The sequence below is a fragment of the Lissotriton vulgaris genome, chromosome 3_1, assembly GCF_964263255.1.
Source record: "Lissotriton vulgaris chromosome 3_1, aLisVul1.2, whole genome shotgun sequence".
Lineage (NCBI taxonomy): Eukaryota > Metazoa > Chordata > Amphibia > Caudata > Salamandridae > Lissotriton > Lissotriton vulgaris.
In genome coordinates, this window is record NC_141689.1 from 1,787,703,695 (window position 1) to 1,787,717,976 (window position 14,282).

The 14,282-nt window shown below is 39.2% G+C and overlaps 1 protein-coding gene across 2 annotated transcripts in view; it reads left to right on the forward strand.

The window, feature by feature from the left end:
- The window catches only part of PRDM5 (PR/SET domain 5), a 666,844-nt gene that overhangs the window by 265,686 nt on the left and 386,876 nt on the right, over positions 1-14,282 (forward strand). For both annotated transcript variants that reach the window (XM_086962221.1, XM_086962220.1), the window contains exons 10-11: positions 5,400-5,484; positions 13,530-13,687. In XM_086962221.1, the coding sequence (XP_086818347.1) occupies positions 5,400-5,484; positions 13,530-13,687 (243 nt within the window). The remainder of the gene's footprint in view (positions 1-5,399; positions 5,485-13,529; positions 13,688-14,282) is intronic.

A 14,282-nucleotide genomic window follows, 5' to 3' on the forward strand; every position in this document is an offset into this window, starting at 1 on the left:
CTGGGTTTAATTTGTTAACGGTCTGCCAAATCTCCTGCTGATTCATAAAAAATAACATCAAAGTTGTTAGCAATTTTAATTTTATTGCCCTCCTTCATTGATGGACTGGCACATAACAACAGAAAACTATTTCTTCATTGCTTTTGCCAGATTTTGTATAGCTTTGTCACAAAGTGCTAAACATGTTAGCAAATTAATCAGTTTTTGATTTCACCCTTTTATCTGCCCCCCCCCCTTAATGGATATACATGAATTTGAATCAAATAATCTCAACATACTATGGGTCTGCGAAATTGTATGCATATTCATCTAACAGTGCAAAGGTTATAAGCAAATCATTGAATGGGTTTTCTGCTGATAAGATGTACAACACTGTTAAACCTTTCAAACCAATCAGAGCTTTGGGTTGCTGAATTTCTTTTAACATTTCAGAAGAGACCCTGTACCTTATGCCTTCTACACATAAGTACACTTTTGATCACACTCTTTTGTTTAATGCAAAGTGTATCACGTATATGCCCATCATACTGACATCATTTTTAAAGAAAATCAAGAATATATTTCTCCCTCTATAATCTGGAACATTGCTGTTGTATGGGGGACATGCACCATATCTTGGCAAGAGCAAAAAATCATATCAAGGTTATTATGTACGTTCAACATCAGGAATTCAAAGATTTACTAGATTTTGTCTTTATATGGCTTCTGAGAATGTATTTATGTTATTAATGTATTTCTTAATTACTACTGACAGACTGCTTAATTTTCTCATTCCCCTTTAATAAGATATAATCTGTTTTATGATATATTTGGAAAGTGGGCTGTCTCTGTGCTTATCTATTTTGCTCTGGAATTTTATCTTTCTGTATCAACTTTCTAAAAGAAAATGAACAAAAAACATATCTTTTAGTTAGCGTTACCACAGTTCTAATAATAAATCAGCACCATAAGTTCTTCATTTGCCTTTCAATGAAATGTAGTTGATAATGAAGCTACATGTTCAACGCAAGGCAGCAATAACTTTCAATATTATAAATCAATGCTTTCATCCATTGCCATACCAATCCGAAAGAGAGCATATTTTTTGCTCACTAGTTAAATTTCTTCAAGGAGGGAGTCTCAAAAAATGGTTCTTGCCTCTGCAGTTGGGGCATGCCAATTATTGCTCTATCTGATGATATTTGCAGCCATCTTTATTCTGTTTTTGAACTAACAAAAATGGTAATATGTTTTTGGATGAGTACTTCCAAGGCAAAAGAGACACATTAGGTAATAGATTTTTGCTGGATTATCCAACATATGTTTCAAAATTTCGACCAGTTTGAGAGCACAGAAAACTATATTCCTGTGCAGATACACACTGTTTATCTTCACACTCCACAGAGTGGCAGTGTCATTCACAATAGAGTGGAAATGTCACTGACCAATCAATGAACGTGTGCCCAAGGTCCCACTTTCTGTGAGTGATTTAGGATGCAGGGACTCCCTAACCTTAATCGATTCAGCAGTCCCTTGGTCATGCTATCTGCTTTTGAAGAGGGGGCAGAGCCCTGTTAAAGAGGATTGCCCAAGCCCAAAATTCTCTTGCACTCCCCAGATCCCAAGAGGGGGCAGAGGGAGCTTCTTGCCTACTCACTAAGGTTATCAAGGGACCAAAATAAAGACCACATGCTTGTGCTAAACATTCTGCTCCTCTCAGAAGGTACTTTGACCTGGTGCTGGTGTATAATGGTCTCTCTTTGTATACGGATTTGTACATGAAAATGGGAAAATATCCCTACCTGACTACATTAATGTAGCTTTCCCTATTGCTGAAAGATCAATGCAGCCCCTGATCTAGTATTATTGTAGGTGAATGTGTCTGCTCTTGCTAAATCCCTCCAAATGCATGGTTTGTGCTGATTCTGAATACCCCACAGTCTATTATTCACTGTTGGAATATAGTGGAAGAAAAGGCTCTAAAAACAAGAATGCATGTGGAATTTAGTGAGTCAGGTATCTATTCTTTAAGTTATAGCTCATTTCCAAGTTGAAAACTCAGAATAGAAAGAATTTAACACACAGTAAATACCTCTCCCCGGTTAAAGTTAATTACCAGGTGTGTTAAAGCAACTTGTAACGAGAGCCTAATAATATGGCATTGAATGTATTGTGAGTGATTAGAGGGTTATTTAATGTGTGGCTGGGGTTCAAATGCACCAGCCCACCCACAAAATTTAGAGATTGCCATTAGTGTGAAGGGTGATTTCCAAAGTAAGTACTTCAGAGGATACTGAAGGAGCACTTTAGAGAAGAAGGCAATGCCTGACTAACAGTGCCATGGTGGCAGATCATTATTCTGTTATGGTTCAGATTGAAACATCCATATCAAGGCTTTGTTAGTAAAACGTTCTAAATGAGGCCTGGAAACTATGTGTTGAGCTTTCGGGAACCCTGCCAATTTTCAGTGAGTTACTCATGAAGACCTGACTTTAAATGAAGTAATTACAGCCTGAGTTAAAATTTGGTGGATAGACTGCCAAACCTTTGGGGTTGTGGAGGCACCGCCTCCTCCAGCCTGTGGCAACTCACCCTCCAGATTTTGTATTTCTTGCCATGCTGATGTAGAATTTTCTTCAAATGTGCTTCTACCAATGCAGCAAGAGCACCTTTAGAAAACTACAATGCAGACTTGGCCACCATATTATGGTAGCTCAGTCAGCTTTTTTATTTTATAGCAAACCTCCAAAGCTTGGTTGTGCTTGTAAATTTACAAATAAATTTGGGAGTTTTCATCTAACATGCTGGGGACAATTTTGCTTTTTTCATTTTGTTGATCACCATCTGTCTTGCACGGCAGTTGCAAAGAGGAAAAATCAACAAGGACATGGCCATGGTAGTTGTGCATCGATTAGCCTGCCCATCAGAAGCGGTTCCATCAACTCTAGCTGACTTTGAATGACACATTCTGTCCTTAAAATCCTTGTTGCTTATTTAATCCATAATCAACTAGATATTTACCAGACATTAAGGGCCAGATGTACAAAGCCTTTTTGTTGTTGCATACAGCCCGATTCGCAGATACAGGCTATTTGCAACCGCAAAATGCTTTTTAAAATGTGCAAAAGGCAAAATGTGATTAGGACTTTTTACCATATTGCAAATTACAATTGTGATTTGGTATTTGGTAGGGGTGTGTTTAGGGTGTTGTTACCAAATACAGAACTGGTATGGTATGTATTACTGATTTGCTACCGAATTCCGGTCACCAAAGAGTTGTAATTTACCACCAGTTTAAAAGTGGGTTACTACATTCGCATATGAGAATTTAAAAAACGCTATATTTTTCAAGAGCAGGCAGTGGTCCAAGAGACCAGGGCCTGCTAATAAAAAAATGAAACTTAAATATTTCAATTTCGTTTTTATCTGCATCCCATTTTCCTTTATGTAAAAAGGGCTGCATTTGAAAACAAAAAAATATTGCTTTATTAAAAAGCAATTACAGACATGGTGGTCTGGTGACCCCAGCAGGCCACCTTCGGTGACATGGCGACAATTCCTAATGGGTCACAAATTGTGAATTAAGATTCCAGAGGCTGGACAATTTGTGACCTATTAGGAATCTCTGTTTGGGAATACAAAGATTTATACATTAGGAATACCGATTTCCTAATTGCGATTCTGAGATAATCGCAATTGGGTAATCAGCATTCTTAATAATTTTTCAGCAACATTGTATTTCATAGTTGCCAAAGGAGACTTTTGAGGCTTCAAATACATAATTTGTCAATTGAGCATTTCCTCAATTCTGTACCTGCATCTTTTTGTTTGCAAAGACACTTACCTGGGCTCTGGAAGACTTAACTACTAATAAGATACATAGACTCTCGTTTAGAGCAGGTCATGAGGTGCAAAATGCATGTTGAATGAGCTTTTAGTGATTGATCTCGCATCTAACATCATTTTGAAATGTTGTATATAGTTGTATTACTGCATTACAAATACGTCAATACCATTTCACTGTATCACAAACAAAACTTTTGTGTCCTATTCAAAGTTGATCTTATGGTAATATCACAAATATCCCATGTGATAATGAAATCACTGACGTAATATTAGCATAAAAAATCTGGCAAACTTTTAAAGAGCCTGTGAAATGTACAGTTTACAAGAAATCGGATTGGTGAGGTCAAGTTCATCTTTATTTTATATCTGGTCATATTGAGTCACTCTCCTAATGTTTAAAGATTGCACATTTATTGTGCTTGCGGTCGAATAGAATACATTCGTAGGATAAATAGGAAATATAATTAAATATTCCATTTAATGCACCTCAGGGAACTGTCCTTTACTGAATATTTCCAATGAAACAAAAGGAAAGTATTATATTCATATTCGGTTTATCCTTTCGGGTAAGTATTGTGGAACATTAAATGAGGAAATGCATTATAATGCTGCTATGGGATTGGTGGAGTCTTTACAAACAAAGAAAAACTCACATATAAAAGCAATATCTTCGTATTAGGAAGCCCTTGAACTGTATTATTCAGATACGTCCACTGTGATGTCTCTTTGACAGCTCGTGACAGTTGACAGACCTCCTCTGATCGTTAATGTCAAGTTAGCATAATTTATTTCCCCTTTTTGGAGATCTTTTTGCCATGTGTTATTTACAGTCTGAAGAATCCTTTATTATAGCTACAAAATTATTTCAATCTTTTCTAAATAAACATTGTGCATGTTAGGTTTTCCAAGAAGTGTTTCCCCACAAAGTTCTTTCACTTCTTACAGTCTCCGATTTTTTATTTGTATTTTGTGTTCAGAATTAATGGTTTTGCCTAGGTTTATGCTGAGCATACTTTTATGTTGTCAGTTTTGACAGACAAAGTAAGTTCTCATTATATTAGATTTCCCTTGACAATTTAGCAAAGTAAATCAAACTGAGGAACGATAAAAGAAATAAAAAGATATTTCAATATATCCAATAAAGAACATCATTGGAACATCATTGTTGCACAATTTTTTAAGTTTCTTTAATATATATCACAGGCTAATGATAAACTATGGTTTTAGGAACAAAGATAAATGCCGCTACCAAACTGTTCAATATGTTTCTGATTTTATTTTGCTAAATACTTTGGATAACATTTCCAAGGTTCCTTTATGCAAGCCTGGTTGCTTTGAATACATGCATTTATAAGTATTCTCTTTGTATTTAAATATATTTACATTTCTTTACTGAAACACATTCTACTCAGATAAGCATTATTAATGAAGAAACCACAACTCGTCTGTGAAAACTGGCAGAGCTTCGGGATAAGAAATAATTACCCGCTGCCGACGTACTTGCTCTGCACTGTGTGGATGTGTGATCCTGTGGAAGGCACATAATTAATTAACACTAAACACTCATTTTGCAGGTTCACGAGATCTTTGATTGCCAGGACTGTGAAAAGAAATTTATTTCCGCTAACCAACTAAAGCGCCACATGATAACCCACTCAGGTATGACATTATTCTCTTTTTAAGACATGCCTTGTATTAATGTTCTGCTTTAGGGAAGGAGAAGGTGAGTAGACTGTGTTATTTTTCTGCAAAATATTGATGTATAGTACAATTTACAAAAATAGTTAATTTCCAGTCACTGGGAAACATCGCTTTTCAAACTACTAGGTCACAATCAAAATGCAATGTGTACTCTATGATTTGCCTCTGTGTTGCTAACTGTTTTTTCTTTCAGGCAACAGAAGGTCTGTAGATTGTGCATACAGTTTAAAACTTAAGTGAGGCAGTATGGGCACAGACATGTGGGCCTGTGGTCATTGTTAAAGTTCCGTACCTTGCATTACTCTTGTTTCCACTAACCACAGAGAATCATACGCCTGTCTTCATTGCTCAATTGCTGTGGCAGTTCACTATATCTATTTCTGTTAGCATATTTTTTCCTTATGTTCTTATTAATTCCCAACTTGGTTGGCTTATAGGGGCGAACACTGGGTTAAAGACAGACTCCTACTGCTGGTTTTGCATGGATTGTCTCTAGTGGTCAGAGGGTGAACTCTAGTGCCCTAACTCAACTCCTGTCGGTTAGGCATGAAAAAACTATGGCTTCATTTTAAATAAACTGAAGCTGATGCACGGTAGAGATCTATTTCCGGGCCAGGATGTAGACATTGTGTTCAGTGGCAATATTGACTATTTTGGGGATGTATGTCGTTACAACTCATGCTTTTACAACGCATGCCTTTACGACGCAACTTTTACAACGCAAGTCGTTACAACGACTTGTGTTGGGGGCGCTGGATAGTGAATAGTTTAATTTACTATTCCACATCCAGTCCCCGTGGACAGTAGGGAAGGTGTTGGATAGTAAATTAAAACTATTCCCTATCCTAGAGCGCCCCCCAGCGCAAGTCGTTGTAATGACTTGCGTTGTAAGGGTTGCGTCGTAAAGGTACTTAGTTGTAAAAGTTGCGTTGCAAACACCGTTCCCTCTATTTTGGTACCCTAATATAGGTTAAAAGGATTAGTCGTTTTGGAGAGCAGGCATTGCCTTGCTAGTAGGACCAGACTCCATGTGAGTCAAAGGAAAATCTTTGGCCATCGTTTAGATAGAAATTGCATCAGAAAAAGATTCCTTACCACTGCTTGATGTCTTACATGTCAGACATTATTACGAGGTACGTTGCAAGGACTGAAGTACCTCATGATAGTGTGCCAACCTGAGGTTCAGCTGGCAACAGTCAAACCAGTCAAAAAGTTTAGTGAGACTCAGTCAAAATACTTTCTTCACTTAAAATATGGTCAAGATCGCACTAAATCCTTTCACATGAGTTCTTGATTATCTTATGTTATATTAATGTTCAGCAACTATGTATAGATTTTTGCCATTAGTGTGGCACAGTTAATCCTATTTAGTTTCCTTTTTTTACAGTTCTGGAATTTCCATTGATCTGTTGTGCAGTTGTTTTATTGTTTTGGTTTATGTTTGTAGTACAGATCTATTAACATTCTAATTTATTTATTGTGATTTAAAATTGTAGCGTTTATTAGTGTGAAATTCACACAAATTTGATTCTACGAGAGATCTTTGTATTGTGTTTTGTGTATAGATGGGTGCGTTGAAGAACGTAGCCTTTTTATGTTGAGCTAAGTGGTTTGCTTCCAAACACCTAGCTTATGCAGATTGTTTTCTAGACAGCTTTGCTACCGAGGAAAATGACTATGATGTAATTTTTGTTTTGGATAACTATCTGAATGTTTCTCAGATATATGCTAGTGTAATGTTGAAGAGAGAAGTGCTGTTGAGTTTTCTGTGCTTTGAAAACTATGTAGCTTTAGTGCCTTGTTCTGAATAAGAGGGTGAGGTTTGTTTAAACTAGTGTTACCTGAATGGTTCGAAGTGGTGTGGTGATAGGGAATTAGGTTAGGTTGGCATTGCTTTTATAAGCTATATGACATTTATAGTACGTTCTGACATGAAGGTTTGTTTGAGAACATTTTAGGTAAAGTAGTCTGTTATGGTAGTCTGATGCCAGTCTGTTATTGCCTGTATGGAGTGTGCTGGTGTAGGTGGTAAGAGCTGTGATTCATACTATTGTACACTGGTCTGAGTTATCTATTTCGCAGGGCATGAATTAGAGGGAGGGAGAGAGAGAGTGAGAGTGAGAGAGAGCGAGAGAGAGAGAGAGAGAGAGAGAGAGAGAGAGAGAGAGGGAGAGAGAGAAATTTAGATCAGTGTGTGTGTTTATGGTTGTGCATGCATGAGGGAATGAGTTTGTTTTCGGTAACAAATAGCTTGGGTCAAGAGAAATAGAAGGATGCCACCTCTTCCCCTATACCAGTGTCTCCCCTCAGAATCCCAATGACTGCCACTTCCAGGTCAGTACATTTATATACGAGTCAGGTAAAGGGAAGAGGATGATATCTGAGACTAACAGTAAGATTCCTGGTCTTTTCCTTTGGTTTGAGAAGGATGAATACCTTGTCCTTGCACTAAGCCTATCTTAAGGTTGCCTGGACTAGGTGACCAAAGAGTAGGACATCACCATATGTTGCCTAGATGACTGCTGTGGTGGTGCCTCTAAGCTCATGACCTAATGACCTAGGAGCTGATAGGCCCAAATTTGGGAGCACCCAGGCACATGTAAGGTTAGGCCTTTCTCAGTACAGACTAGGCCTGGGCAAATTTGAATTACGTCGCAGTAATTCCTGTAATTTTGTGTTACTCTATTTGACACAAAATTACCCCAAATTATGGGATTGTGCCTGTTCTCATAATTATAAGTAATTTTGTGCAAAAATCCTACTGTAAGAGCACAAGTACAACAAACAAGGGGCCTCATTAGGATGGCGGACGGACCTGCGTCTGTCCGCCACCCCGTGGTGGAGGAACCGTCCGCAGGGGCAGCGGCGGTGCCTCCGGTGCAATTAGGATGTGACCGCCACCCTTGCGGTCAAATCCTGTATCTTTAACCTTGCGGCGGGTGCTGCTTGAAGAAAGGTTAAAAATGCATGTTGTGGAAAAGCATGTAGCAATGCACATCTTAATTTGGCTGACGTTGTCTTGCAGACACCGCCACCAAATAGCCCTCCACATCCCGCGGATCAGCGGCGGACGGACCTGCCGTCCGCCGCTGGTCCCACCGCCACCCCACCGCCATCCTAATCTGGCGGTGGGTGTTTTCTGTGGCTGCGGCGGTAAATCCGCATCCTCCGGGCCGGCGGTGGCTTCCGGGCCGGCCCCGGAGGATGCGGATTCGCCACCATCCTAATGAGGCCCTTAGTGTGGCTGAGCATCTGCTGCTGTACGTGCTCCGTTGCATTTAGCACTATTTTCTTGGTGCAACATGTATCCTCATGTCCATTTTGAATGTGAGGATGCATTTTGCAATAAGAAAATAGTGTTAAATGCTAGGTTATGCTCTTCACCTAATTTTGCATAATGTTGCATAATTATGCTGTTCTTTTTCTTAATTATGCTACGGCAAAGTAAGCGAGTTATGCCCATCCCTAGTACAGACCCCTGTCTGTTTTATTGTAGGATTTCGGGATCTTGGACTGCTGGGTCAAATGCATGAGTGAGTGTGGTGAAGTGTGTCAGTGGGGTAGAAAAGTGTGGTTGAGGCCTCTATCCGGGGAATCACAGAAGCATTTTAGAGCATAAGCGAATGAATGAGTGCAAGAGTGAGTGCATGAAGGATGAGTTACAACTCGTTCCCCCACAACAAGACCCAGCATATCAGAGGCAGCTTATGCAGATTAACAAACTGAATGGTCCATTTTTGCAAATCGATTTCATGATGAGTCCAATCCCTAGGAATTAAGCACACTACCTGAACATAAGTGCCTCTCTCATGAGATCTTAAATAGCTGGGGCTTTCTTCATAATCGGGGTTTTTGACATCACACCAAATTCGAAGCCTCAATATGTATTCTTGAATAAGCCGGGTTCAGGGACACTCTTAGATGATACATTTCACCCGAACTTGTCTGTGATGTTTCTGTATATTATTTCCGACTGCTTCTTTGCATTAACTTACACCTCAAACACTACAGAGACTGCAGAGGCTGCTCCCTGGTTCTAATAGTGCAGGCTTGGGATATTCTTTAACTTGGAAGAATACATGCCACAGTGTTCAAAACAAGTTCTTCCTCTGCAGAAAATGTCCTACCACAAAAATACATGATAAGATAAGGAGGAGTTTGAGATAGTGGTATGCACAGTATTCAGAGCATATAAGAACCTTAGGTGTAACACCATCCAGCAGCCGCAGTACAAGTATGAACAAGGGGAGTTTTCTTATAAACAATTCACTCTTTCACTAGAATTCAGCATAGTGATCTTAAGTAGCTAATCTGGGGTAAGCATAAGCATACCATTACTGCTGAGTGTGTACTGCAAACGAAAATACATTGTGAACTAGGTCAAGCACTGCGTACAGCAAGAGTCTACATGAGGCATCACAGTTTCATCTGGAAATTACACAAGGGGTCGGCATGTGATCAAGCAGTGCAGGAGACAAGTTTGGTAAAAAATTACAAAAATGCAAACTTTGTCCATTTTTCTTTCATGGACAGTCTTGCGACTTTATGCTTCTGAATGGCTGCAAAAAGGAAAAGGACTGAATTTATTATGTAAATACCCATGGAATCCAAGGCGTATTGTTCTGTAGTTTAGTTCCTTATATGCATCAATCTTCCACGTATGCATGTCCCTTAAGCAGTGAAGCCAATCAAGTCTTTCCTGAGCCCTTAAAGACATTTAGGGGCAGATGTATCATCACCATCATTTGCGATTCTCAAATAGCGATGTTTTAGAAATCGCTACTTGAGAATTGCAATTTGGGATGTATGTAGAAAATCGCTATTTTTTAGCAATTTTTTTTAAATTCCTTAATTGCGATTAGCAAATTGCTAATCGCAATTAAGGAATAATTTCCCATTCATTTCTATGGGCCAGGAGGCCCATAGGAAGGAATGGGAAGCTATTCTCAATTTGTGATTCGCAATTTGCAAATCGCAAATTGAGAATAATTTCAAGGGTGCATGGGTGTCTTAAGGACACCCTGCTGCACCCCTGAAATTAACATGTGTGCGCATATGGTGCACATACATGCCCTAAGGGCATGTTTGAGCGCCACATGGCACCTTTAAAAATGCCAAAAAGAGCATTTGTAAAAGAATTTGCAAATTACCACAAACTACAAGTTGGTGTTAATTTGCGATTTCTTAGTGTGAAATCACAATACTTAAATGTTTCTTACATAGCATCTAAGGAATCGCTTTTTGCGTTCCTTTAATGCTTGTGCAAAATTAAGGAATCTCAAATTTTGCGATTCCTTAATTTTGCGATGCAATTTTTTTCTACATCGCATTTGCCGTTTTTTTTTGTTGCAAACGCTGTTTTTTTAAGAATCGCAGCGTTTGCAACAAAAAAAAAACGGATGATACATCTGCCCCTTAATCACGTATTTTGGAAATCTAGATCCTGTTGATTAATTGTAAGGTCATTCAATTTTCCACACCAACAATAATTGTTTTAAGGAAGTAGGAAGTGCTAGCACCACTTCCTCGTATTTTTTGGGGGGCAAGGTGTTCCCAAAGCATGAGCAAGTGCTGCATGTTTGTTAAGAAGCCATCACCTAGGGTTTTAATTTGCTGCTCCTAGTTATCCATATGCAAACCCTGGCTCATCATCCCAAGGTGCAGTATGCAGCACACTTAGAAAGAGGAAGCTAACAAGGAGGAATAAAGGTAGCCCTCCCCAGGGAAGGCCTAGCATTTTGATGCATTCCCAGGTTTACCAGTCTTGGTAAATCTGGGAATGCGCCGAAATCCATGGGTAGTTGCTTGGGAACACGCAGGCTCCACCTGTGGAAAGTTAGTCAAAGGGGAAATCCCTGGAGTCAACTAGTCCACTAATCACTATAGGCCTTTCTTGTTGTAAAAGGAAAGGTCACAGTATGCCATGGGTATTCGGACAAACATAAAAATAGGTTTCCACAAAGAAATAGTCTTGTTTACTTGATATCTCTGCCACTGTATTTCACTAGATAACAATGACAGCTTTAATTAATAGTGTAAAGTCAGAGGGGGTATGTGTTAATCTTAACAATCCAGCCCCTAGAGTAAATGAGACAACAGGTTTCAATGCACGATATTTGACTGCGCACATTTCTCCTAATATATTTACAGATACGGTGTATCCATCCGTTCCCCGAAACCCCAGAAATAAGAAGTCCTGAGGAAGGTGCCACGATATCAAGTGTTAAGCACCGAAACGCGTCGACGCACTGTTTGGTCTAAAAGAATCCAGTTAGGGCCGGGTAAAACTTTAGATGGGTATCACATTTTTCCACTAAAGCTTTAGAGTAACCAAATTGTCCACGGCCATTGGATCTAGTGAAATACAGTGGCAGAGATATCAAGTGGGCCACTTATACATGAGGGGTTGGTTGTGATTATGTTTAGTCTGTTGTTTATTGTGAACATATTTTGATTGTCTTTCCATTTATCGTGTACCGTAATATTGTGTTTGTGTAATACTGTTGAATAATCATTTTTATCCCTCCAAGATACTTAATCTTGGATTTTAATTGTTTCGGAAGAATTGTATGAATTTATCTTGTTTTTATTGTTTATTTAAATGTAATTTTAATAAATCTAGATTGTAAACAAGACTATTTCTTTGTGGAAACCTATTTTTATGTTTGTCCGAATACCCATGGCATACTGTGACCTTTCCTTTTACAACAAGAAAGGCCTATAGTGATTAGTGGACTAGTTGACTCCAGGGATTTCCCCTTTGACTAACTGTCTTCCTACCCTGTTCCCTGGTGAAAGTGGGGTACCCTCTCTTTTTTGAATCCACCTGTGGAAAAACTATCCAGGGCAGAGTAACGTAAGGCAGCGACTTGCACTGTTTGATCACTCTACAGTTACCAAGCAATGCAGGGTCATGAAAGGTGATATTGCATTGCTTGATATTTGATATTTCATAATATATATAGCGCCCAAATCACCCTGTCAGGGGTATCTCCGTTGCTAGGACTGGGAGCTACAGCCAGGCAAACACACCTCAGAACAGATAGGTCTTTAGCAGCTTTCTGAATTTTAAGTAGTCTGGACATTGACGTAAGTAAGTAGGTAAGTAAATCTTACTTTAGGTGCTGTGCATTGCCCACCGCATAGCACAAGGAAAAAGTCCTGCCTATCTCCAAAAGCTTCTGGCAATTCATCGCCCTAAGCGTAACTGGAGATCGCTTGGAAGTATGCAGTTTCTGGTACCTCGCATCTATAAAGCACGTATAGGAGGGCGCTCCTTCAGATACTTAGCATGTAAACGTTGGAATGAACTCCCCGTTGAACTCCGTATGGAGCCGTCTGAAGCAAGGTTCCGCTTGATCCTTAAAACGCACCTCTTTCCGAAGGACTAACCCTGTAGTGGTGTCTCCACTTCCCCCTCTCTTTAGTTGCTGGTCAGTGGTAAACTACTTGCTCCTGGCTGGAATGCACCCATAGCGCGGAGACACACTGAAATAGTGTAACCAGGCGCTTTAGAAATGTTTTTATTATTATTATTATTATTATTATCAAGTATTGCGTTCCACACAAGGCACAGTACAATGACAGCGTGAATAATTTTTACTGAGCGTGTGAGAATGATTTTGCGTTGCAATATGCTACTGCATAGTGAACCCTCCAACAATTTCTAGGTATGTGTGAAGCAAATCACCAGCTTTGTATTGTGATAAGGAAGTTTTAAACGTTTTAAATTGTCATGCCTGCTTGCATTTCAGTCAACTGGAACCAGGCGTTCTCTGTTTGAATTCATCCTCTTTTGATTTCAGCTAATTAATCAGAGGTTGGCATTAGAACTGATCATGGAAAAGAATGCGCTGGTATCTTGGGATATTACACTACTTGTCTTCCATAATGCCATAAAACTATTTTAACATGAAGGGCATGAAATGTCTGTCTGATTGTTTTAATCTTAATTGGCTTGGCTTAATTGCGTGAGATTAAATGTCCTCACGGTTTCCCCGCAGAAAAGAGGCCCTACACCTGCGAGGTTTGCGCTAAATCCTTCAAACGACTTGATCAAGTGGCTGCACACAAAATAATTCACTGTGAAGATAAACCGTACAAGTGCAAGCTTTGCGGGAAGGGATTTGCCCACAGAAATGTTTACAAGAACCACAAGAAGGTAAATTCATTTTTTCATTCCATTCCATGAAAGCACTAAATTGAGATGCTGATTTTCGCCTAAATGTATGTCATGTACTTGAAACTCTAAGCCATATAAGCAGGTTGTGTAGGAAGACATTGACAGCCTGAGCCTTTGCTAGCCTCTGCTTGAAAAGGACAGTTATGGATGGGAAAAAAGCCTACAAAAATCTTTGACCTTTGCGCTTGAAAGGACAGTATACATTTGACACCTACCATGACGACAGAATTGTGCTTCTAGACTGGTCGTCTTGGAGCAAATGCCATATGTACAGCACCGTATGTTAACACCCATAAACAGTGGATCTGTCTAAAGGCACTGAGTAAGGGATAGTTCCATAGAGATTTTCGAACTGTAGGCTGAGCGACATAAATATAACATAAGATGACAGATTTTGGGATCTCTTGTAACTTCTGGTGCTGTACATTTCTTGCCCAAGAGCATGCAGAAACAACACCACATTGCATAACCATTAGTTCTGCAATAGATTAATAATTTATATATTTATTTAATTTCAATGGTACCACATTAGCATGTTACCTTGGGATCTCTTCATAGGATTTGGAGTCAGAAC